Source organism: Microtus pennsylvanicus, chromosome 1 (assembly GCF_037038515.1).
Source record: "Microtus pennsylvanicus isolate mMicPen1 chromosome 1, mMicPen1.hap1, whole genome shotgun sequence".
Classification (NCBI taxonomy): Eukaryota; Metazoa; Chordata; class Mammalia; order Rodentia; family Cricetidae; genus Microtus; species Microtus pennsylvanicus.
In genome coordinates this window covers 222,697,879-222,724,468 of record NC_134579.1, presented here as the reverse complement: position 1 = coordinate 222,724,468, position 26,590 = coordinate 222,697,879, and the positions used below count along the sequence as shown (strand labels likewise).

General features: G+C 36.3%; 2 protein-coding genes and 1 pseudogene across 2 annotated transcripts; 2 read left to right on the top strand and 1 right to left on the bottom strand.

Moving 5' to 3' along the window:
* The first annotated feature begins 7,829 nt into the window (after positions 1-7,829).
* On the top strand, positions 7,830-8,771 carry LOC142842724 (olfactory receptor 4C46-like). Its single transcript, XM_075959422.1, has one exon. It carries the CDS (start codon positions 7,836-7,838, stop codon positions 8,769-8,771), a length of 936 nt encoding a protein of 311 aa, XP_075815537.1. The 5' UTR covers positions 7,830-7,835.
* A 6,911-nt stretch (positions 8,772-15,682) lies between these two features.
* LOC142835275 (alcohol dehydrogenase class-3 pseudogene) lies at positions 15,683-16,794 on the bottom strand (annotated as a pseudogene).
* Positions 16,795-22,935: 6,141 nt separating this feature from the next.
* Positions 22,936-23,865, top strand: LOC142842723 (olfactory receptor 4C46-like). Its single transcript, XM_075959421.1, has one exon. The coding sequence runs from the start codon at positions 22,939-22,941 to the stop codon at positions 23,863-23,865; it is 927 nt and encodes a 308-aa protein (XP_075815536.1). The 5' UTR covers positions 22,936-22,938.
* Positions 23,866-26,590: the final 2,725 nt, after the last annotated feature.

The following is a 26,590-nucleotide window of genomic DNA, read 5'->3' as shown; positions in this document are numbered from 1 at the left end:
TCTAAAAAAGTGTCCATTTCTTTTACATTTTCCAGTTTTGTGGCATACAGGCTTTTGTAGTAAGATCTAATGACTCTCTGAATTTCCTCTGGTTATGTCCCCCTTTTCATTCTGATCTTATTAATTTGCAAATTTTCTCTCTGCCGTTTGACTAGTTTGGATAGGGGTTTGTCAATCTTGTTGATTTTCTCCAGGAACCAGCTTTTTGTTTCATTGATTCTTTGGATTGTTTTCTGTGTTTCTATTTTGTTGATTTAAGCCCTCAGTTTGATTATTTCCAGTCTTCTACTCCTCCTAGGTGAGTCTGCTTCTTTTTTTTCTAGAGCTTTCAGGTGGGCTGTTAAGTCTCCAATATGTGCTTTCTCTGTTTTCTTTAAGTGGGCACTTAGTGCTATGAACTTTCCTCTTAGGACTGCTTTCAGAGTGTCCCATAAGTTCGAGTATGTTGTTTCTTTATTTTCATTGAATTCAAGGAAGACTTTAATTTCTTTCTTTAATTCTTCCTTAATCCAGTTATGGTTCAGTAGTTGACTGTTCAGTTTCCATGAGTTTGTAGGCTTTCTGGGGGTAGCATTGTTGTTGAATTCTAACTTTAATCCATGGTGATCTGATAAGACACAGGTGGTTAGTAATATTTTTTTGTAACTTTGTAAGTTAGCTTTGTTACCGAGTATGTGGTCAATTTTCGAGAAGGTTCCATGAGCTGCAGAGAAGAAGGTATATTCTTTCCTCTTTGGGTGGAATAATCTATAGATGTCTGTTAAGTCCATTTGCTTCATTACCTTCATTAATTCTCTAATTTCTCTGTTAGTGTTCTGTCTGATTGACCTGTCCATTGGTGAGAGAGGAGTGTTGAAGTCTCCTACTATTAGTGTGTGCGTTTTGAAGGCTGCCTTGAATTTTAGCAATGTTTCTTTTACGTATGTGGGTGCTTTTATATTAGGGGCATAGATATTCAGGATTGAGACTTCTTCCTGATGAATTGTTCCTGTTATGAGTATAAAATGTCCCTCTACATCTCTTCTGATTGATTTAAGTTTGAAGTCAACTTTGTTAGAAATTAGTATGGCCACACCTGCTTGTTTCTTAGGTCCATTTGCTTGATAAGCCTTTTCCCAGCCCTTTACTCTGAGTAGGTGCCTGTCTTTGTGGTTGAGGTGTGTTTCTTGTAGACAGCAGAATGTTGGATCCTATTTTCATATCCAATCGCTTAGCCTGTGCCTTTTTATAGGTGAGTTGAGCCCATTGACATTAAGTGATATTAATGACCAGTGGTTGTTAACTCCGTTCACTTTTTTAGTAGTAGGGTTTGTGTGTTTCCCTTCTTTGAGTTTCGCTGGTGAAGGGTCTCTAGATGTCTGAGTTATTGTGGTCATTGTTGGACTCCTTGGTTAGTGATTTTTCTTCTATTATTTTCTGTAAGGCTGGATTTGTGGCTACGTATTGCTTAAATTTGTTTCATCCTGGAAAATTTTGTTTTCTCCATTTATAGTGAACGAAAGCTTGGCTGGATATAGTAGTCTGGGCTTGCATCCATGGTCTCTTAGTTTTTGCAGTACATCTATCCAGGACCTTCTGGCTTTCATGGTTTCCATAGAGAAGTCAGGTGTAAGTCTGATAGGTTTACTTTTATAAGTAACTTGGCCTTTTTCCTTTGCGGCTCTTAATATTCTTTCTTTATTCTGTATATTTTGTGTTTTGATTATTATATGGTGAGGGGATGTTTTTTTTTTTTTTTGATCCAGCCTATTTGGTGTTCTGTATGCTTCTTGAACCTTCATAGGTACATCCTTCTTCAGGTTGGGAAAGTTTTCTTCTATAATTTTATTAAGTATATTTTCTGGACTGTTGAGCTGCACTTCTTCTCCTTCTTCTACTCCGATTTTTCTTAGGTTTGGTCTTTTTATTGTGTCCCATATTTCCTGAATGTTTTGTGATGAGAGTTTGTTGGACTTGCTGTTTTCTTTGATCAGTGCGTTTATTTTCTCTATGTTATCCTCAGAATCTGAGATTCTTTCTTCTATCTCTTGTATTCTGCTGGTTATGCTTGTTTCTGTAGTCTCTATTCGTTTACCTAGATTTTCCATGCCCAGCTGGCCCTCTGTATGTGTTTTCTTCTTTGCCTCCATTTCAGTTTTCAAGTCATGAACTGTTTCCATTATCTGCTTGATTGTTTTTCCTTGGTTTCCTAGGGTATCATTCACTGATTTACTCAATTCCTCTAACTTTCTGTTATACTTCTCATCCATTTCTATAAGGGTGTTTTTTATATGCTGTTTAAGGGTTTCAATCACTTTCATGAAGTCGTTTTTTTCTACTTCTTCTTGATTAAGGTGTTCATGTCCTCCTGTTGTGAGGTCGCTGGCTTCTGGTGGTTTCGTGTTGTTTTTCAGATTGTTGGATGAATTCTTGCATTGGCGTCTCCCCATCTCTTCCTCCCAATATTCTCCTATGGATCTTCTTTTACAGGATCAAGTCTTCTTGCCCACTGATGTACCTTCCCAGTGATGTCACTCCCCAGTGATGTTTCTCCTGGTGTCCAGTCCAGATCGGATCTCCTTGCTCCTTGGCTAGCTCGCAAACAAAGGGCCCACCCTGCTTGCTGCAGGCAGGCTATGGAGACAAAGGAGCTACCGCACTCCCCTTTGCCCTCCGCTTCGGGTTAGGTCCCAGGGCCCAAGCAGGCTGGCTGGGAGGCGCTCTGCCACCAAAGAAGGGAGGGAGGGAGGGAGACAGGGGGTGGGAGGATCTGGATGTAAGCTGGATGGGATAGGAAGAGAGAGGAGGTACCGGGCAGTATAGCCCCTGTAGGATGACCAGGAAGTGTAGGCGGGCTGTTCCCGGGTGCCGCAGCACTCACTCACCACAATGATGTTTCACTAGGTGCCCAGATCGAAACTCCGTGCTGCTTGGTTAGCTCGCAAACAAAGGGCCCACCCTGCTTGCTGCAGGCAGGCTATGGGGACAAAGGAGCTACCGCGCTCCCCTTTGCCCTCCGCTTCGGGTTAGGTCCCAGCGCCCAAGCAGGCTGGGCTGGGAGGCGCTCTGCCGCCAAAGAAGGGAGGGAGGGAGGGAGACAGGGGGTGGGGGGATCTGGATGTAAGCTGGATGGGATAGGAAGAGAGAGGAGGTACCGGGCAGTATAGCCCCTGTAGGATGACCAGGAAGTGTCTGAGTCTTCATTGTTAAAGCTGATTCCATATATTGGTTCCATTTTGTTCACACATATTTCTAGATAAATTGAATAAATCATGAAGTTCTTTGAAATGTAGTACACCTGGGTAACACTGTACTCATAGACTATTGCTTGAAGCAGAGTATAGTTATTGTTTCAGAAAAAAATTAGGGTTGTGGGAGTGATTTACATAAACTATTTAAAATTATTGAATTAACTCTTTTTATTTTGAGATTGTAATTACATCATTTACTCTTTGACAAAATGTTCGAGGAGTGCCGCTTGTTTGTCCTAGTTGCTGTAATTGGTTGCACATATGTGTGACCCCAGTATTAGAGTGTGATTTGATGTTGTGGCAAACACAGGAAAGACTTGATAAAATATGACAACATCCAATTTTTGTGCTAAGTGCTGCTGGTATGTGGATTCTTAACAAGACAAACTCAAATAAAAATATGGAATAAAAACATAAACTTTTCAACTACAGGAAATTCAGTTCTCAGCTGAAAAACTGGCAAGTGTCAAATAAAGGTTTCCAGAACACCAGACTTTAAGAGAAGTTCTTTCTATCACAGGAGACAATGAATTCCTTTGAGACAAGTCTCAGATATAAAACTGCAGAAATTTGAAAGCATACAGCTTTAAGCACTCCTTTAAGGTAGAGCACATCTGTTTCCTCACTGAAAGATTGACCAGGAGTGGATTGATTTAGATGGTTTGCAACTTTGCTACCTCTTATCTAGCAGAACCAGATTCAGGAAACAAAAGTCATTTCCTAGAGTTCCCCAACAACCATCAAAGATCATGATTTCTCTGAAATAATTTTGATTTGGGGGGAATGGAGAAAGAATTTTCTTGTGAAGGCACTTCCTTAATACAGTCCTATTTGATAGTAAGTTATCTAGGAATTTCTTAGCAAATGCATCCATATATTTCATAGAAAAAGTTTCTTTTCTCTATTGAAAGTTTCACTGAAGGTGGTATTGATATGAACACTGAACACCCACAACTATGGTCAAAACCATTTCCAGCTGTTAAGGTATGTTTTTCAAATATGCTTATTAAGTACTGTGATTTTTTCACATATGGAATAATCGTCTCTCAATGTTCATCAAATATAGTCACAGAGGTTTTCCTCTTTATCATAATTTTAAAAATTTAATAGATAAATATTTTATCATTATCATTAGGTATTGTGAAACTAACAGAAATAAAGCAATAAATAAGACCCACCTATCTTATGAAATATTATTTTGCCCTTTGACACTTCCTTTAATAATCAGAATAAATCATGAGAATGCAAATGTTTAGCTTGACCTCTCACTCATAAGTACCAGAGATTAGTATTAATTGCTTTATTATTAAGTTCTTGATTATGAGCACAAACACAGACAAATCACTGTGAGATCCATCTTTGTGGCGTCTTAGAAAGTACGGTTAGGGATGACTCTTCTTTGGTTCATGACAGGGTCAAATGTTTCTCCATGTTGTTGCCCACCCACTAAGCTTGTCTGTTATGTGTACACAACTTTACAAAAACAACTTGAAACTATATACTTGTTACCTTTGTGCATGTTTTTCTATTTTAATTCTCAAAATAAATTACTAGGCAGGTTTTACTTTATAGACAAATGATGAAGCAGCTTCATGAGATGCGAGGTAATGAATGTAAAATGAGAGGAGTGAAAGCTGACTTTACTTGTTCCTTTCAATTCTTAAATGGTTATGTCTGGTCACTGCTGTGATAGTCTTAGTGGGTTAGAAAAGGAAGGTAGAAAGAGAAAGGGGAGAAAGGGAGGGGAGGGAAGAAAACATATAGATCAATAAAAACAATATATAAAAGATAATTCTAGAACCCCTTTTTATATTATGTTAGAGAAAAGTGATCTTAAGTTAGGCCAAGATAAAATAACACATTCTAGAATCCAGCAGCATGTATTACTTAGTATTTGAATGTAAATATATCATGAAGCATCTACGTGTTCACTGACATAATAGGTCAAATGTTTATCTGGAGTTACTACGTACTAGCCTCAGCACTCCCACAGGCTTCAGACTTCTACAACAAATGAAAGCTGACTTGGGAATGGGATCTGAGGTGTAGAACAAACTAACTCAGGCAATTTGTACCTGCATGCTTCTTTATTTCTTGGTTTAAGAAGAAAGAAGGAAACAAAGAAGAAACACAAGGGCTTAAGGCTTAAGGGTAAGGGCAAATCATAAGGGTAAGCAGAGGGGATAAGTCATAAGGGTGAAAATGAGGGGGTGGTCTCCACTAAGGTTTTAGTTTATATAGACGTACAGACAAGATAACGATAGTATCAAGTACGCATTTTCACAGACTTGCAAAAACCTGGTGGATATGTCAAAGAGACAATTTATGTCTCAGAGAGGACATGGCTGTGCAATTCTGCTGTGGCTGAGAATACAGCATTGGAAGCTATACTAACCTGCAGGAAGGCTTGATTTGCATTAACATCTAGCTGGATGAGTTAAAAGGAGTCTCTTGTGAGGACCCTGCTTTTGTCTCCAGCATTGTGCTCAACGTGAGAATTTTTCCTCTCTGAATCTAATTTTACAACTTAGACCTTTTCGCTTTATAAACAGTTAATTTTCTGAGCTATGATCCTGTTAGTTGAAACCAAGGTGAAGGGTAAATGCAGAACATAAGTAAACTGTTAACTCAGAGCAGACAACCAACAGATTACACCTTCTGAGGCTGCTGTTAAAGCAGACAAACTACCTCTACGTGGCTCCTTTCTTACCAGTGACTACTGTCAATAAAGTATAGGGATTGTTTTATGTAGATTTTGGCTATGGGAACAAGACTTGGCTGAATCCTTTTCAAACCCTTTCAGGACTTCATGGTATGTGGGGGAAGGTATCTGGTTGCCCTACAGGAAAAGTTAGGTTTATACACTCCTGGGCTACTACAGAAAGGAGAAATGCCATGATTTTACAAGATTTTTACAGACTTGACAATGACTTATTCAAAAGGCAAATGTACCTATAGCTCTGCAAGAAATGCATTATTCCAGGTGAAGTACACATATAGACTTCCTGGGGATAGTCAAGTAGAAGTGTCAGCTGTACATTTACTGTATAATACTTGTGGGCTCACAACTGATGTTGTCACCCAAATCATATGAAATGAAGCAAAATGTCAGAAGCCCATTTAAGGTAAAGTATAAACCAATATTTTTATAAAATGACAATTATGGAGTTTAAATGTGAGACTTTTAATAATAATATCTGTTAAAAATTTCCAGACAAAATTAAGAAAAAAAAATCTAAGTCATCATTTTTCCTTCCAATTACCAGCATGGAAACACTAACTTTCTGGTTTTATATTACATAACAATAAAATTGTTATATAATTATATGTTATATGATTATATGTAATGTTATATAATTATAAATATAACTATATAATTTGTAGAAAAAATGATTTTAATCAGCAATTTCATTTTAAATGTGATTGAATAAGGAAATAGCTATAGGAAAATGCTACTAAGAAACAATATGTTTTATCAATTTATTTAATATTGACTTTGAAATTATACATGTTACTATCCTTTATTTGCTTATCTCAAAAATAGATAAATTACATCAGCTACAATGGATATTAAAAGTATTCAAGTAAATGAGGAATAATGTGAGTACATAGAAGAATTACTTTATTACAGCTTTTACAAGGGTTTCACATATACTTTCCGTTATTATACATTATTTTATAGTAACTCTTTTATCCCTTTACTAAGTAGTTTTGATTATTACCCTGATTTTCTTTATATTCATTATTGAGTTGTTTTATTTCTTATTAAATTTTATTTTGGAAAAGTAAATAAAGATGAATATTTTTCACTACCTTGGTATTTATTTGAAAAAAATAGAATCATAATTTATTTGTATTTGTTTTTGTAAAGCAAATTACCTTTATTAAGTGATGAAAGAAAACATGACAAGTAGTGTAATATCTGAGCTTCCTTCTCTGAATTTGATTTAGAACTGAACTCAATTCTATTTCTTTCAAGGCATGAAAGTCAGTTTATTAAATTGGTGTCCAGAGTTTTCTCTTATCCCAATGACTTGTTAGTTTTCATGTCATATTTTCAATTTCCTTTTTAGGTTCCTTATCTCATAAGATTAAAAACAAAAAGCTATAGCTTTATATTTGTGCCTACTACTTTGATCCTCCACATATTTGAAACTTTCCACCTCCAGCATTATTTACAAAAGTTCTTTTTGTTTTGTTGTGTTTTTTTATATTCTTTGCAGTCATCTTAATTCAGTCATCCAGGTATCAATTGGAGTAACACCAAGTATGAAGAGCTGTATCTGTATATGAAAACAGCAAACAACAATATTCACAAAATTTTATACCTGAGTAACATTTAATTGCTTTTTTAAAAATTTTCAAGACAGGGTTTCTTGGTACCTTTTGGAGCTTGCCCTGGAACTAGCTCTTGTATACCAGGCTGGCCTCGAACTCACAGAGATCTGCCTGCCTCTGCCTCCTAAGTGCTGGGACTAAAGGCATGCACCACCACAGCCTGGCCCTGAGTAACATTTAAATGTTAGTTATGAGAACGCAGAAGTTAAAGGAAGTTGATGATGAATTATCCTTCCTGGCCAAAAAAAAAGGGGGATTAACTTTTCAATGAAACAGATGGAAAAGAAGAATGTGACCGAGTTTGTTCTCCTGGGCCTCACACAGAACAAAAACATGCAAAAAATAGTATTTGTTGTGTTTTTGATTATTTATATAATCTCTGTGATTGGAAATTTGCTCATTTTGTTCACCATCATATACCACCAAATGGTAAGGTCCCCAATGTACTTCTTCCTTGCCTATCTCTCCTTTATTGATGCATGCTATTCTTCTGTCAATAACCCTAAACTGGTTTTTGATTCACTTCACGAAAAAAAGACTATTCAGTTCAATGGATGCATGACCCAAGTCTTTGGAGAACATTTCTTTGGAGGAGCTGAAATCATCCTGCTTGCTGTGATGGCTTATGATCGCTATGTGGCCATCTGCAAGCCCCTGCATTATGTAACCATCATGAACCGAGCAGTATGTAACCTGCTAGTGGGGGTGTCATGGATGGGAGGGTTTCTTCATGGAATCATACAGATCCTGTTCATTATTGATTTACCTTTCTGTGGCCCTAATGTCATCGATCACTTTATGTGTGATCTGAACCCTTTGCTTGAACTGGTCTGCACTGACACACACATTCTGGGGCTCTTTGTTGCTGCCAACAGTGGGTTTATCTGTGTATTCACTTTTCTCCTTCTTCTGGGTTCCTACACAATTATCCTGTACTCATTAAGAAACCACAGTGCAGAAGGGAGACGCAAAGCCTTCTCCACTTGTATTTCCCACATCACTGTGGTTGTTTTATTCTTTGTGCCCTGCATATTTGTTTATTTGAGACCTGCAACTACTTTGCGTATTGATAAGGCAGTTACTGTGTTTTACACAATGATAACTCCCATGTTAAACCCTTTAATCTATACCTTGAGAAATGCTCAAATGAAAGATGCTATTAGTGGATTGTTCAATAGGAAAATGCATGCAGGAGACAAATAAGTATATTGTGAGCCAAATCAGAAAACGATTGTACATTTTAGATTGATGTAATATAGAACATTTAACTCTTGAAGAATAAATAAGCTGTAATTCATGGGCTGGCCTTGAAGGAATCAGAAAAACATCCCATATTTTAAAGCAGATTCGAATCACATGTCAGTATGTTGTAACTTGTCTACATATATTATTCAACCCTTATAAATACATATCAATTTAAAATATTTGAGACTTATTGCTTTCTTAGTCTGAGAGGAGAGACAATGTTCAGATTCCATTAAGACTGAGAAGCTCTTGTGGCTGTTTAAAGATGTTTTTAAAAACAATAGGTACTTGTACACATACATGCAGTTGAATATTAATTTCATGCACATGTACACAAACATACAAAGTTAAAACTAGCTTATATTTAAATATAAAGCTAAATCAAATGTCACATGCATGCATACACACATGTATGAAAAAGGAATTGTGTAAAAGGGATGCTCTGGTGTTCATGCCAAAAACATGGCATCGAGCAAAACACAACTCATAAGTGAACCAGTATGAGAAATTTAGAGACAGAAGTGAAAATAAAAAGAGAACAATGTCCTTAGAAAAGATGGCAACTAGTTTGCCCGACCTGTTCTTTACCTTGCACACTTTACATTGGGATTCATAGTATAAGCGGCTTTTCCCAAGTGGGAAGTTAGCTTAAAGTTGACTGACTGAAGGATTTCCTATAGCACATCCCCCTTTGGTTTATATAAGAGAGTTCTAAGCCTAACACAAAATTATATGCAATAAGAACAAACATCAAGTATAAAAATTAAACTTACAGCCAGCATAAACAATATCAAGCAAGAAACAAATGATAAATGTTTCAAAAATTATCCTATCTTAAGGACTCTAATTTTTGTTTTATAAATAAATTGGTCAAGTCATGAGAGGAAAGTAACTATGACTATCTAGTCTTCAACACCATTAAAGAACCAAAAAGGAAAATAATATGACTCGAGTAAGCAGGAAGTTCATTCAAGCAACTTTCAAAATGAGCAACAAATGACAGAAACAACTGGCTACTTGGGCAATCATCCAAAGTCTCATTTGCAATATTGGAGCAACCAACTATGGCTAAGGCCTAGAGTAACCGACAGACCATTTTCAGAGGTAGGAAATTTTTCAAAACTTTCTAACCCTGTCTTGGCAAGATTTGACAGTCTTTTTTTCCATTTCATGCTGGTCCTGTCTGTACATCGTACATTTTTCAGTGGTCAATGCATGGGCAGTTCCTTGCCCAAAAGCTAGTTTTACCAAAAAAAAAAAAAAAAAAAAAAAAAAAAAAGAAGCTCCAAATGGAGTGTCTTCAGTGCTCAGCATTCTCTTTGGAATAGATCGGTGCTGCAAAGAGCAATCGAGTCTCACATCAACAGAACCCTAAGTTGTGTAAATGCCATCCACAGCTCTGTGAAGTGTTTGAAGATTACCTATTATTCAGAGTATAATTTGTATGTATTAAAGATACTAATTAGTCTGATTAAAAGTATACAAAATATAAATGATTATTGACCTATAATTCTTAATATCTATATAACTGAAACATTAAGACTTCATATTAGAATATTAAACAATCTTTAAACAACTGTGAAACAAATAAGAACAATGATCTCAAAATGTAAACAATGTATAAGTATCTTATCAGAGGTAAAAATGTATATTGTAATATAATAAATGTATCCTAAAATTGTATCAATATACCTTAAGGATAAACACAGCAAACAACATAAGGAAATTATTTTCAGGAGTTAAATTTTTCCCTTGATTCATCTGAATTTGAAAAGTATCAGATGTCAGTCATTTAATCTGACCCCATAACGTAATTGAGATGCCTCATATGGAGGCAGCGAGCCACTGTGTGCATGGCTCACAAATTTGAAGCCATTTACCAGTCATCTGTTTCCAGAGGAAATGAGATGTTGTGGATATATTCTTGGTTAAGAAAAATAAGGTTTTATCAGGAAGACTCCCTGAAAAACCTTCAATGAGAGCAGATGGTCCAGATGATTCAAAATTTTGAAACACCTCTGTTTCACTTTCCTCTGAATTCTGCATCTAGAACAGCTTCAAGGCTGCTTACGGAGATGGTCCAGCCTCACAGAATGTTCCAATCAGGACTTGACCATAAACCCAAATTTTCATTGGATTTCTATAAGATTATCAGTGCACCTAAGCAACAGGAATGAGCCTAGAAATCTATACCTATATTCCCCTCCCAAAATGGTTTATGGAAATTTGTAATTGTTTAGCATATTAGTTACATGTTACTATGAATAATGTTCAGAAAGAAAAGAAACAAAAGAGATTAAATTCAGAGTTCTTGTTATGAAAAGAAAAAAGGAGGAGTACTCTGGGATAATGCTCTTGTACATTGTAAAGATTTGTCACTCACACTGGTTTAATAAAACACTGGTTAGTTAGTAACCAGGTAGAACGTATAGGGAGGGCATCCAGACTAGAATTCTGAAAAGGGGAAAGAAAGGCAGAGAGACAGTTACAAGCCAGATGCAGAGGAAGCAAGATAAGAATTTCTTACTGAGAAATGAAAACAAACCACATGGCTAAACATAGAGAAGAATTATGGGTGAATTTAAATCATAAGAGCTAATTAGTAATAAGCCTGAACAATAATACAGTTTGTAATTAATATAAGCCTCTGGGTGTTTATTTTCAATTTAACAGCTACAGAACTGAGCAGAACAAAGTGCCTATCTACAGCTAGCTGGTTTTGGTCATCCTTTGTTCCTTTATTAGAACATATTATAGCCATAGACACATGTGTATCACAAAGCATCATCTACTTGCCCATGATTACCTAGTTATTATCTAGAACTCTCTTGATGGAAAGTTGGCTAAGAGATGCATGACATCTAGGTACACGCTCTCCCTTAATCCTTTATAAACACAGGCTTGTAATCAATTACAGATAAGATCTTTTTCCCTCCAAGAAACCTAAGACATGATGGAATGTATGTATTGATGGGTAAGTCTGGAAGGTGAAAGAAGACAACCTAGGGTAGCACAGCAATCTGTCCTATAGCAGAATCACAGGCTTTAATAGGTAAATTGAAATGGAGGGAATAGGTTAGAGACCACAGAAGTGAATTCAGTTTGTCTTGACTGAAGATTAGCATGTTCAAGACTATTTTTGCATCTTCAAGTTTATGACAGGAGGTTTAGCACAGGTTGTGGCTGTCTACATGCTGCTTGGGCTAAGGAGTGGTCACTGTATGTCCTGCCTAAACAACAGCATACTCAACCCAGGATATAGTTGTTTGATGTTTCAAGTATCGAAGAGGTAATTACTTTGTTTGCTCTTTGTTTGTACTATGGTAAGGAAGTCTTGCCATATTCCACCCCTTTGAATTGAAGCATATAAACATATGAAAAATAAATGCAGGCAAACTTAGCATTCATTGGGTTATACTCCCAACTCTATTCTTGTCTCTGTCATTTTTTTTTTGTATCTCTTGGTTGTCAGTCTAACTTTTCTAATACACTTGCCCCTATCTTAGAACACACAAACCCATTGAAGCTCAACCCCAACAGATAGGGCTTGCAGCAAATCAATGCTATTAACTCTCCATGCAGAGGTTTCCTGAGTGGGAAAGATTTTTTTTATGACCATCAATAATCAATGCAACTTGACCTGAGGCAGAGCCATCAAGAAAGATGAGTGCTGATGGAGGGGATAATGTATCTGATTTAGTTTTATAGGGAAATACAATAGGATGGAAATCTAGAAATTTTAATAAAAATTATTTGAAAAAATACCTATATACCTTAAATTGAGCAATTTGCCATTCTGTGAACTCATAAGACAAAATATTATGTTGTTCAGCTGTGTAGAGAATAATTATCTCATGAGCATCTTGCCCCCCAAAATTCTTACTTCCTATTTTTCCATTACCCAATAAGGAGGCAGTCGAAAGAATAAGCAGTCACAGTTTTTCTATGAGTTGCAGATAAGTGTAGTCATTCTAGTCGTCTCTTTAGCTAAAAGCAGGCCATGGGGGTGTACTCAGTATGTAGTATCTAACACTCCAAGGATTATTATTAGCTACATGAAGGAGCTTCTGAGTATTAAGTTTTCCTTTTATAAGAACCAAAGTGATTTGACCTTCATGTGTTAAGTGGTGACCCTAGAATTAGGGTCACCTTGGAGAATTTTGAATAAAGGCTTGAATCTAGTCATGGGTATTTCTATATAGGAGCAAACCCAAATAACATCTCCAAGCAGTTTTTGACAATCATTTAAGGTTTTTAAATGTTTCATCTGTAATTGGAAAGATTGGGGAGAAATGAAACCTGTATGAATAACATGCCTCAATTTGAAAAAGGAAGCTGAATTTGGATTTTTTTCCAGAGGCCACCTGAAACCCATATAAAGTTAACTGTTGAATCAGAAATTGTAATACATCTTGTAGGTAGGCTCTGTCAGCTCATGAAATCAATATATCATACATGTAGTGAATTAGATACAGGTCAGAGTATATTTTACAAACTTGTAAGAAGGCTGCATCCATAAACAACTGGCACAAGGTTGGGCTGGTTTTACTTCTTTGTGGTAAAGTTTTCTATTGGAACATTTGCACCCACCTACTGAGACAGTGGGGCTGATCTACTGGGAGCTCACCAAGGCCAGCTGGACTGTGACTGAAAAAGCATGGGATAAAACTGGACTCTCTGAACATGACGAACAATGAGGGCTGAGGAGAAGCCAAGGACAATGGCACAGGGTTTTGATCCTACTTCATGTTCTGGCTTTGTGGGAGCCTAGCCAATTTGGATGTTCACCTTCCTAGACATGGACGGGTGTGTGTGTGTGTGTGTGTGTGTGTGTGTGTGTGTGTGTGTGAAGGGACGACGACCTTGGACTTTCCACAAGGCAGGGAACCCTGACTGCTCTTTGGACTGGAGAGGGAGGGGGAGAGGAGTGGGGGGGAGGGGGAGAAGGGTGGGATTAGGGGGAGGGAAATGGGAGGCTGGGAGGAGGCAGAAACTTTTTTTTTCCTTTTCTCAATAAAAAAAAAGAGTCTTTGAAAATTAGGTGAAGGCAAAATCTTGATACTCTTGTGAATGTAAGGCCATGGTAAAGAAGCAGTTTTGTAAGTCTATAACAATTAAATTATACTTTTTAGGAATAGCCAATGGAGATGGCAAGTCAGGTTGTAAAGTCCCATAGGCTTCATAATTTCACTTATCCTTTTTAAGATCTTGTAACAATCTTCATTTGCCTGATTTTTTTCTAAATAACAAATGCTGGAGTATTCCCTGAGCTAGAGGAGGGCTTAATATGAACCATTTGTAATTGTTCTTCTACCAGAGACGTAGCTGCTTGAATCTTTTGGAGAAAGTTCCCTTTAGAGAAAGAGAATGCTTATGACATCATAAGATATTCACTGCAAGAATGGTCATTATACAAAAGGTGTTAGGACCAACATCTTGTAACTAGGTTATCTCTATCAGAATGTGTTCATTTTGGTGGGTCAATCTTCTGCTTTCTCAGCTGAAATCTCAGTACTTAATTCTTGTGGACCACAGCATTTAGGTATGTTCCTTGTGTTAGGTATGTGTTCTCTCCAAAACCTTTATCATGACTGGTGTTGGATTTTTTCAAAGACCTTTTCAAACTTCCAATGAGAAGATCATGTGTGTTTTTTTCTTTCAGTTGGTTTATAGAATGGATTACATTGACAGATTTTCATATGTTGAACTATCTCTGCATATCTGGGATGAGGCCAACTCAATAATGATTTTTTAAATGTGTTTTTTGGATTTGGTTTGACAGTATTTTGTTGAGTATGTTTACATCAATGTTCATGAGGGAGATTATTCTATAATTCTCTTTGCTGCATCTTTGTTTTTTTTGGGGGGGTGTTGGGTAACTATGCATTTGGCAGTATTCTTTCTGTTTCTATTATGTGGAAGAATTTCAGCAGTATTATTTATTCTGGTAGCTTTCTACATTGAAACCATCAGACCCTGGGCTTTTTCTTTTTTTCTTTTTGGTTGGGTGATGTTAATTGATTGTTTTCATTTTCTTAGGGGGTTATAGGTCTATTTAAATTGTTTATCTGGTCTTGATTTTATTTTGGTATGTGGTACCTCTCAAGGAGTTGGTCCATGCTGGTTCCTTCCCTGTCCATCTGAAGTAGCTGAGCTCCCATTAGCTCAGGTAAACTGTTTCAGTGGGTGTTACCATCATGATTTTAAACTCTTTGCTCATATTCTCATTCACTCTTCAACTGGACTTTGGAAGCTCAGCCCAGTGCTCCACTGTGGGTCTCTGCCTCTGTTTCCATCAGTTGCTGGATGGAGGCTCTATGGTGACACTTAAGATATGCATCAATCTGACTTCTGGCAAGACCAGTTTGGGCACTCTCTTCACTCTTGCTTATGTTCTTAGCTGGACTCATCCTTGAATGTGGGTGACAGTTGTATGGCTGGGGCAGACTGCAGAGCCACCTGCAGTGCCACCAGAGTTTAACCCTACTGCTTGAACTGGATTTTGGAACCCATTGTCTTTGGATGGATATCCTACTAAGCCTAGATATAGTATGGAGGGGTTTGGATCTTCCTCAAATCTATGTGATTTACCCTGTCTGAGGAGTGGATTAGGCTTAGGCGTTTGGTGGGAGGAATAGGAGAGGGAACGGGAGGAGGGGAGAGATGTAAAATCAAAAAAAGATAGTTTGTTTTTCTTTTTTTCACAAATGCAGAAAGTATTTTTATCAGGTTAAAATATTTCTTGAGCAATAATTATCTACGTGGAGAGTTCAAATAACTAACTTATGATTATTTGCCCTGTCCTTGATTAGAGACACGATTACACACACTCCTTCTAGTACTTTCTAAAGTCTAAGAGGCTTGCAGATCTGTCAGTCTGTTCTCATCCGATCACAGGAAAAAGTACAGGATGGCAGTGTTCTCTTCTGAACTTACATCTTTAGAACGGTTCGAATGCTTTTCCCTGAGTGCATCAGATCGAAGCCTTTATTGTTTTGGTCGAAGGACAGAGTGTCAGTTACAAATTCATCAACTTTTATCTTTTCTGACATATATTCAGACAACAGCTTTGGGACACTCTCTACACTCTTCCATCCTTCAAAAACAGTGCCTTTCCAGGTGCGTTCTATCACCAGCTGGAATGGGCAAGTGGCGATTTCTTCACCTGAAGCAGCTGCGCCAACCACCACAGTGACTCCCCAGCCTTTGTGCGCCCCCTAGAGGGCTGCTTTCATGACCTTCACATTGCCAATACCCTAGAAAGAGTAATCTACTCCTCCATCTGTCATCTCAATGAATACTTCTTGGATGGGTTTACTAAAATCCTGGGGGTTAATACATTCAAAGGCTTCAAATTCTTTGCAATTTATCTTTATTGATGTCGATACTAGTCATCCGGGATGCACCAGCCACTTTACAGGCCATGATCACTGCCAATCCAACTCCTCCCTTGCCAAACATGGCAAAGGTAGAACCGTGCTCCACTTTGGCAGTGTTCACAGCAGCACCGTATCAAGGTGAAATGCCACACCCAAGAAGGCAGACTTTATCCAATGGTGCTGAAGGATCAATTTTAGCAATGGAGATGTCAGCCACAACTGTGTATTCAGAAAATGTGCTGGTTTCCATGAAATGAAAAATAGAGTTTCCTTTGAGGGTAAATCTGCTAGTGCCATCTGGTGTTAATTCTTTCCCCTGAGTAACTCTTAACTTCTGGCAAAGGTTTGTCTTAGGATTCAGACAAAATTTGCTTTCTCCACACTGTGGGATGTAAAGCGCGAGTGACTGCATCACCTGCCTTCACTCTAGTAACCCCTTCACCAAGCTTTCCACATTCTCAACACCTTCATGTCCCAAGGTCACTGGGAAACACCCCTCCCCCAGGATCAGCTCCACTCAGAATACAGGCAGCAGTGTGGCAAAAATCCTCAATAAAATACTGGCAACCCAAATCCAAGAACACATTAGAAAAATTAGCCATTATGATCAAGTAGGCTTCATCCCAGAGATGCAGGGCTGGTTCAACATGCGAAAATCTATCAATGTAATCCATCATATAAATAAACTGGAAGAAAAAAAACCATACGATCATGTCATTAGATGCTGAAAAAGCATTTGACAAAATTCAACATCCCTTTATGATAAAGGTCTTGGAGAGATTAGGAATACAAGGGTCATACCTAAATATAATAAAAGCTATTTGTTATTATGTGAGTTTCATGTACCTTTAAAGGCTTACCTTTCTTTCATTTTTTCTTTCTTTTTTTTTTAAGATAGGGTTTCACTGTAGCTTTGAAAACTTGTCCTGGAATTAGCTCGTGTAGACCAGACTGGTCTTGAATTCACAGAGATCTGTCTGCCTCTGCCTCCTGAGTGTTGGGATTAAAGGCATGCACCACCATCACCCTGCAGTCTTGCCTTAGTTTATGTGGGAAAAGTTTTTTCTATGATTCTGTTGAATATGTTTTTTGTAACTTTGAGCTGGTATTCTCTTCTTTTTTTTATCCCTATCATTCTTAAGTTTGTCTTTTCATAGCGTCCATTGACATTTTGTGTTAGAAAAATTTTGAATTTAACATTTTCTTTGACTGATATATCTATTTACTCTCATATCTTCAAACCCTGAGAGTCTGTCTTCCATTGCTTATATTCTGTTGGTGATGCTTATGTCTGTAATTTCTGTTCACTTCCCCAGATGTTCCGCTTCCAAAATTTTCTTGGTTTTTGTTTTCTTTACTGTTTATAATTCAGTTTTTACATCTTGAACCGTTTCCTTTATCTGTTTTTTTTTTTCTGGCTTTCTTTAAGGGATTTATTCATTCATGTCTTCCAACTTTTTGTTTGATTTTTCCTTGACTTCTTTTTTTTTTAAATTTTTCTTTTTTTTAAATATTTATTTACTTATTATGTATACAATATTCTGTCTGTGTGTATGCCTGCAGGCCAGAAGAGGGCACCAGACCTCATTCCAGATGGTTGTGAGCCACCATGTGGTTGCCGGGAATTGAACTCAGGACCTTTGGAAGAGCAGGCAATTCTCTTAACCACTGAGCCATCTCTCCAGCCCCTTTCCTTGACTTCTTTAAGGGATTATTTTTTTCATTTACCCTTTAAGAGCCTCTATCATCTTCATAAAGTAATTTTTAGGTCCATTTAATTGTGTTTTAGCTGTATTTGAATATTCGGGTTTTGCTGTTGTAGGACCACTGCTTTCTGGTGGTGCCATATTGCTCTTTTGGTTGTTGAAGACCTTCTTACACCAGCATTCAGGTAACATCAAAACTTTCCAAAATGTAATTAAAATAGACAGCTTCACGGTGATGGGTATAAAATTATTTCCATTTTTTCTTTTCTTTGTTTTTCTGTGTGTGTGTGTGTGTGTGTGTGTGTTTGAAGCCACACCTATTTGCAACAGGGTTTCTCATCTTGGATTCCCTATTTAGTGTTGCACATCAACATTACCTATGCCATTACAATTTTTGCTACTTATTATTTTGTCCAAGAAATCTTTATATCAAGTTGTAAGATATAGTATATATACACAGGCAAGGAAATTTAAAAAAAAATTGAAACATATCATTATATTAATATATGTCTTCATCAAATAATCAGCTTAAAAGAGATAAAAATCAGTATCAGTTTGTTTTGTTAGAAAAAGTTTTCTAAGCCAGGTCATGGTGGCTCATGCCTTTAATCCCAGCACTTGGGAGTCAGAGGTAGGCAGATTTCTGTGAGTTTGAGGCCAACCTGGTCTACAAGAGCTAGTTCCATGGCAGTCTCCAAAGCTACAGAGAAACATTGCCTTGAAAAACAAAAACAAACAAACAAACAAAAAAAAACAAATAAAAAAGTTTTATAGAGGGACAGGAGGATTAGAAGAATGTCGTATAAGAATGAGTTCCACATCAACCAGAAAAGTTAGAAGTGATTGCACATGTGTGTGACCCCAGCAATAGTGTGTGATTTGAGACTGTAGCAGAGACAGGACAGTTTTGATAAAATATGGCAATATCCAGGTTTTGAGCTAATTGCTGCTGGTATACGGATTCTTAACAAGAAAAACTCAAATAAAGAAAATGAAATAAAAACATAAACAAGTACTGGAAATTAGTTCTCAGCTGAAAACCTGGCAAGTGTCAAATAAAGGTTTCCAGAACACCAGACTTTAAGAGACATTCTTTCTATCACAGGAGATAATGAATTCCTATGAGACAAGTCTCAGATATAAAACTGCAGAAATCTGAAAGCATACAGCTTTAAACACTCTTTTTAGGTAGGACACAGTTGTTTCTCACTGTAAGATTGACCAAGAGTAGATCTATTTGGATGTGTTTTGCAATTTTGCTACCTCCTATCTTGCAGAGCCAGAATCAGGAAACAGAAAATCATTTCTCTAGAGTCCCCAACAAGCATCAAAGATTATGATTTCTCTGAAATAATTTTAATTTGGGGGGAATGGGGGAAGAATTTTCTTATGAAGACACTTCCTTAACACAGGCCTGTTTGATTGTAAGTTACCTAAGGTGTTTCTTAGCAAATGTATTCATATATTTCATAGAAAAAGTTTTTTTTTCTCTAAGGAAAGTTTCACTGAAGGTGGTATTGATGTGAACACTGAACACTCACAACTATGGTCAAGATGATTCCCAACTGTCCAACTGTTAAGGTATGTTTTTCAAATGTGCTAATTAGATATTGTGATTTTTTTTCAAAAAAATTTTTGAAAATTTTTTTCAAAATATTGTGATGGGAATAATCATCTCTCAATATTTTCAAATACAGTCACAGAGGTTTTGCTCTTCAGACTAATTTTTAAACTTTAACAGATATATCTTTTATTATTTTCATTAGCTATCGTGAAGCTAATAGAAATAAATCAATAAGATCAACCTATCTATTTTATGAAATATTATTTTGCTTTTTGAAATTTCTATTAATAATCACAATAAGTCATGATGATAAAAATGATTAGTTGGACCTCTCACTCATAAGTTCCAGAGATTAGTATCAATTGTATCATTATTAAGTTCTTGATTTTAATACAAACACAGACAACTCACTGTGAGACCCATCTCTGTGGTTTCTTAGAAAATATGGTTGGGGATGACTCTTTTTCGGTTCACGACAGAGTCAAATGTTTCTCCATGTTGTTGCCCACCCACTAAGCTTGTCTGTTATGTATATGCCACCTTACAAAAATAACTTGAAGCGTTATACTTGTTACTTTTCTGCATTTTTTTCATTTTAACCAATTCTCACAGGAAATTATAAGTCAGGATTCACTTTATAGACAGATGATGAAGCAGTTTCACAGGTGCGAGGTAATGAATGTAAAATGAGAGGAGTGACAGGAGGGAGAGCTGGCTTCTTACTTGCTGCTTTCAGTTCTTGAATGGATATGTTTGACCACTGCTGCAATATTTCTTAAAGGGTTACAAAAGAATTCTGGGATCCCCTTTTACAATGATGTCAGGGAAAAGTGATCTTAAGTTAGGCCAAAATACAATAACAAATTTAAGAATCCAGCAGCATGTATTTTTTAGTACTTAGAAGGTAAGTATGTCATGTAACATCTAAATGTTCACTGACAAAATTGCTCGATGTAGTTTATGGAGTGCTCCTGCATAGCAGCCTCAGCACTCCCTCCGGCTTCAGACTTTTGCAGCAAGTGAAAATGGGCTTGGGAATGGGATCTGTGGTGTAGAAAAAACTAACTTACTTAGGCATGTTTCTTTATTCCTTGGGATAAGAAGAAAGAAGGAGAAGAAGAAGAAGAAGAAGAAGAAGAAGAAGAAGAAGAAGAAGAAGAAGAAGAAGAAGAAGAAGAAGAAGAAGAAGAAGAAGAAGAAGAAGAAGAAGCACAAGAACATAAGGCCTAAGGGGAAGGGCAAATCATAAGGGTAAGGGTAGAGGATAAGGAATAAGGTTGAAAACGAGGGGGTGATCTCCACAAAGCTCTTAGTTTATATAGGGGTATAGACAAGTTAACAATCCCATAGGTGGTATCAATAGTACCAAGCGTGCCTTTTCACAGAGTTACAAGAAACCGGTGGCTCTGAAAAGGAGGCACCTTATGTCTCAGAGAGGACATGGCTGTGCAGTTCTGCTGTGGCTGGGAATACAGCATTGTTAGCTATTCTAACCTGCCAACAGGCTTGAGATCAAAGGAGTCCCTTCTGAGGATCCTGCATCCGCAGGGTGACCAAGAGAGATTTTTTTCTCTCCGAAGCTAATTTTTAGCAAGTTAAGCATTTTCACTGTATAAGAATTAATTTTTCTGAGCTATGAGCCCATGTTAGTTGTTCCCAAAGTGAAGGGTAAATACAGAAATTTAGTAGTTTGTTTAGTCAGTGTAGAATTACAACTCTCTGAGTCAGCTTTTAGAACAGACATAATACCTCTATGAGGCTCGTTTCTTATCAGTGACTACTCTCAATAAAGTTTGTGGAGACTATTTTATGTAGATTTCGGCTATGAGAACAAGGACTTGTCTGAATCCTTTTCTCTTTTTTTTTTCCTTTTTTCTTTCTTTTTTTGTTCCTTCTACAAAAGACTGAATCCTTTTTAAACCTTTTCAGGAATTCTTGGTGTGTGGGGAGGATTCTAGTTACCCAACAGGAAAAGTCAGGTTTACACACTCCTGGGATACTACAGAGGGTGAAATGCCATGATTTCACAAGATTTGTACAGACTTACTGACAGTGACTTATCCAAAGAACCTGTGTGCCTGCAGGTGAATACACATATACACTTCCTGTATATGTGACAGTAGAAGTGTCAGGTGTTTCTTTACTGTATAATTCTTGTGGACTCACAACAGTTGTTGTCATCCAAATCTTATGAAATAAATAAATAAAGTGTTAGAAGTCCATTCAGAGTAAATTATAAACCAATATTGTATAAAATGATAATTTTGAAGTTTAATAATAATATCTGTTAAAAATTGCCAGACAGAATTAAGTAAGTATAAAAATAATGAAAGTTATCATTTTTCTTCTGATATTTTATATAACATAATAAAACTGTTACATAATTATATGTTTTATATATAATGTTATATAATTATAAAATAACTATATGAATTGTAGAAAAAATAATGTTATTAATCAGCAATTACATTTACAACTGGGATTAAATAAAGAAATACCTATAAGAAAGTACCACTAAAACACAATATGTTTTGTCAGTTTATTTAATATTGACCTTGAACTTATACATGATCCTATGCATCATTTTCTTATCTTTAAAATAGATAAATAAAAGCAGCTACACAGGATATTAAAAGTTTTAAAGAGAAATGAGGAATAATGTGCAGTACACAGAAGAATTACTTTATTATAAATTTTACAAGGCTTTCACATATATTATCAATTATTATGCATTATTTTATAGCAACTCTTTTATTTCTTTATTATATAGTTTTCATTATTACTCTGACTTCCTTTATACCCATTATTGATTTGTCTTAATTTATTATTAATATTTATTTTGGAAAAGTAAATAAAGATAAATATTTTTCCAGATCCTGGTAATTTCTTTGAATAAGAATTATTATTTATTTTTATGTTCTTTATGGAAAACAAAATACCTTAATTAATTGATGAAAAAATAGGACAAATAGTCTAATACCTGAACTTCCTTCTTTGGATTTGACTTAAAACTGAACTCAGTTCTGTTTCTTCCAAGGCACTAAAGTCAGATATTGGTGCCCAGAGTTTCTTATTATCACAATAAATTGTTAGTTTTAGTGTTATATTTTCAATTAGCTTTTATGGTTCCTTATCTCATAAGATTAAAAACAAAAAGCTTTATATTTATATTGTTTCCATTACTTTGATCCCCCACCTATTTGAAACACTCCTCTTCCAGCATTATTTACAAAAGTTGTTTTTATTTTGTTTTTTATATTCGTTGCAGTCATCTTAATCCAGTTATATGGGAGTCAATTTCAGTAACACAAAGTATGAAGACCTGCATTCTGTATGTGAAAACAGCAACAACAATATTCACAAAATTTTATACATGAGTAGCATTGAAATGTTAATTATCAGAATGCAGAAGTTAAATGAAGTTGAGAATGCATTATTTTTCCTGTCAAAAAATGATTAACTTTCCAGTGAAGCAGATGGAAAAGAGAAACGTGACTGAATTTGTTCTCCTGGGCCTCACACAGAACCAAAACATGGAGAAAATTGTATTTGCTGTGTTTTTGGTCATCTACATAGTCTCTGTGATTGGAAATTTGCTCATTCTGTTCACCATCATTTACCATCAATTTTTCAGGTCTCCTATGTACTTTTTCCTTGCCTATCTTTCCTTTATTGATGCCTGCTATTCTTCTGTCAATAACCCTAAACTGATTTTTGATTCACTTCATGATAAAAAGACCATTCAATTCAATGGATGCATGACCCAAGTCTTTGGGGAGCATTTCTTTGCAGGTGCTGAAGTCATCCTGCTTACTGCAATGGCTTATGATCGGTATGTGGCCATCTGCAAGCCTCTGCATTATGTAACCATCATGAACCAAGCAGTATGTAACCTGCTAGTGGGGGTGTCATGGATGGGAGGGTTTCTTCATGGAATCATACAGATCCTGTTCATTATTGATTTACCTTTCTGTGGCCCTAATGTCATCGATCACTTTATGTGTGATCTGAACCCTTTGCTTGATCTGGTCTGCACTGACACCCACATTCTGGGAATCTTTGTTGCTGCCAACAGTGGTTTTATCTGTCTATTAACATTTATGCTCCTTTTGGGCTCCTACACAATTATCCTGTGCTCACTAAGAAACCACAGTGCAGAAGGGAGACGCAAAGCCCTATCCACTTGCATCTCCCACATCACAGTGGTTGTCTTATTCTTTGTGCCCTCCATATTTGTGTACATGAGACCTGCAACTTCTTTACCTATTGATAAGGCAGTTGCTGTGTTCTACACAATGATAACTCCCATGTTAAACCCTTTAATCTATACCTTGAGAAATGCACAAATGAAAAATGCTATTAGAAGATTGTTCAACAGACAAATGCACTCAGATGGCAAATGAATATATTATGATTCAAACCAGAAAAGGATTCAGTGTACATTTTAGATTGACTTATAGTCAATATAAAACATGAAGAATAAAACAGCTGTCATTTATGGGGTGGCCTTGAAAAAGGCAGAAAAAAATACCATAGAAAGGAGAAACCTAACCCAGTCTAGGCTATAATTGCACTCCTGTTACAACACACATTTCCTGTCTTTAATGCCGATTCATCACTAATAACTGTAGAATTTATGCCTTTTGAAGTTGAGTATTTGTGATTGAGCCCTTCAATCTAAATCATACTATAAATCTTTCATTTATATTTCCTGGTTCTATGATGTTTTTCTCTGAAAGTTACATCTAACAGAAACATTCATGGTCCATCCTCTCAATCATAACCAACTTTCTAAAGCTTTTATCAAAATTAGGTTATCCAAGCTCTGCCAGGTTGAATAGTAGGATTTACATGACAAATGGCACCAGCATTCCTATTTCATTGATCCTTGAACCTCTCCTTCTTCATCTTTACATGAGGGAGTTATCCACATTTCTAATTTACTGACTGTAGACTCTCCTCTTTTAGCCATGTCACAAACAAACACATAAACAATGACCTTATCACTATCTGAGCTATGCCATTAACTAATGTTCTTGTTCTAGTGAGCTTTTTATTTATCAAATGAGATGTTTATGGTTTTTGTTGTTTATTTTAGTCTTTTGGTATGGTAGATTACATTTACTGATTTATATATTTTGAATTAATTCTGCATCTCTGGAATGACACTTACTTGATCATGATGAAATTTTTTTTTAAATTTTTTGGATTTATTTTGTTGCTATTTTATTGGGAATTTCTGTATTTCTTCTCATAAGAGAAAATATTCTGTAATTTCCTTTCATTGTTGGGTCTTTATGTGGTTTTGGTATCAAGGTAATAGTGGCTTAATAAAAATAATTAGGAAATATTCTTCCAGTTTTGTTTTGTGGAATAATTTGGGGAATATTGTCCTTAGTTGTTCTTTGAAGGTCTGGTAGAATTCTTTGTTGAATCCTATTTCACCTGGACTTTAAATCTTTTTTAAAGGGGACCTTTTAATTACTCCTTTGATTTTATCAGAGATTATTTGCTTGCATGTGAATATTAGCTCTTAAGTCATTGATACGTTAGGTAGAATCAGTATAACCACAGAGAATAGGTAGAGAATAGGATACTGGGAGGTTGGGGAAAAATTCATTTCCCTAAGAACAGGAAATTGAAATGGGGGAGGGTCAATAAAGGGAAATGGTAGAGAGGGAAAGGAAAGAACACCAAAATACTAAGGGCCATTTTAGAGGTTGTATGGAAATGTAATACACAATGTGCTTCTTAAAACATATACATATATGAAAGTTATCTAAATGAAATCATAAAATAATGGTGATACACAACCCCACCTCGACATCTCTTGTCACCTAATGAAACTTCCAGGACCCCATGGGATATATCTGATTAATTTGTTGTTCTAAGGGTTCCATTTGAATACCTAAGCATCCCAAGCTATCGCCAAGTGACGGGGGATGTCCTTCCGTATTTATATTGCTTTTATTAGTTAATGAATAAAGTTGTTTTGGCCAATGACTTAGCAGAGTAAAGCAAGGAAGGAATTCCAAATACATACATATATATATATATATATATATATATATATATATATAGAGAGAGAGAGAGAGAGAGAGAGAGAGAGTAGGTGGAGTAAAAAAGATGCCATGTAGCTATTGAAGGAGACCCATGCTGGATACTTACTAATAAGCTACAGTCTTGTAATGAATGGATTGTTTTGAGATACAAGAGCTAGCTAGAAATATGTCCATGCTATTGGCCAGTGTTTTAATTAAGATAGTTTCTGTGTGATTTAATAATCTGTGTGATAATAGGTTTTGGGTAGCCAGAATGAGCAGTCTCCACTTACAGCCAAGAATATTGGTTGCTCCCTACAACTGAAGGTAAGGTCCTATTGCTGAATACAGCACCTACTCAACTTGTTGGACACTGATAAGTTGATCTGAGGACTATCTATATAGTGTCTTCAATCCTATGGAAAATGTTAATGATATGGGATGAACTCTAGATGCTACCAAGTAGAAAGGTAAACATCAAACCTCCTACAATGAAGACCGGACTGAAAGATAAGCTGGTACAACAATGATACTAATCTTGTGGGATAACCAACAAATATCTGATTTGATTTAAGAGCCATTCCATAAGATTCAACTCATACCTGTTACTGTTTGGATAGCCAAGAACCTGAGACTAGATAAATTAGGGACTTAATGTAAAACGAATACTACAGTTTTCAAAAGGAACACAGCAATAAAATGACTCCTAACTGCATTCTGCTGTACTCATCAGAGAATCTTCCTCCTGTAGTTGGAGAAAACTAATATAGACACACATAACCAAAAAATATGTGGAGAATAATTAACCTTGCTACACTAAAAGGAATGTTTTATCAAACCACTCCCCTCCCCCATTGCTCAAGAAACACTGTAGAAGAGGAGGCATATAGAGTATAAGACCCAGAGATGATGTAGAACACCCCGGAAACAAAGAATTCTAACTCAGCTGATATGCATAGTGACAGAGACTTAGGTAACATACATAGGTCTGCATCAGATGGTGTCCTACAGCTGAAAGAAGTGGACATAAGCTGTCGTACCTAACCCAGAAACAATCTTCAAATGATAACTACTTGCAGATAAAAAA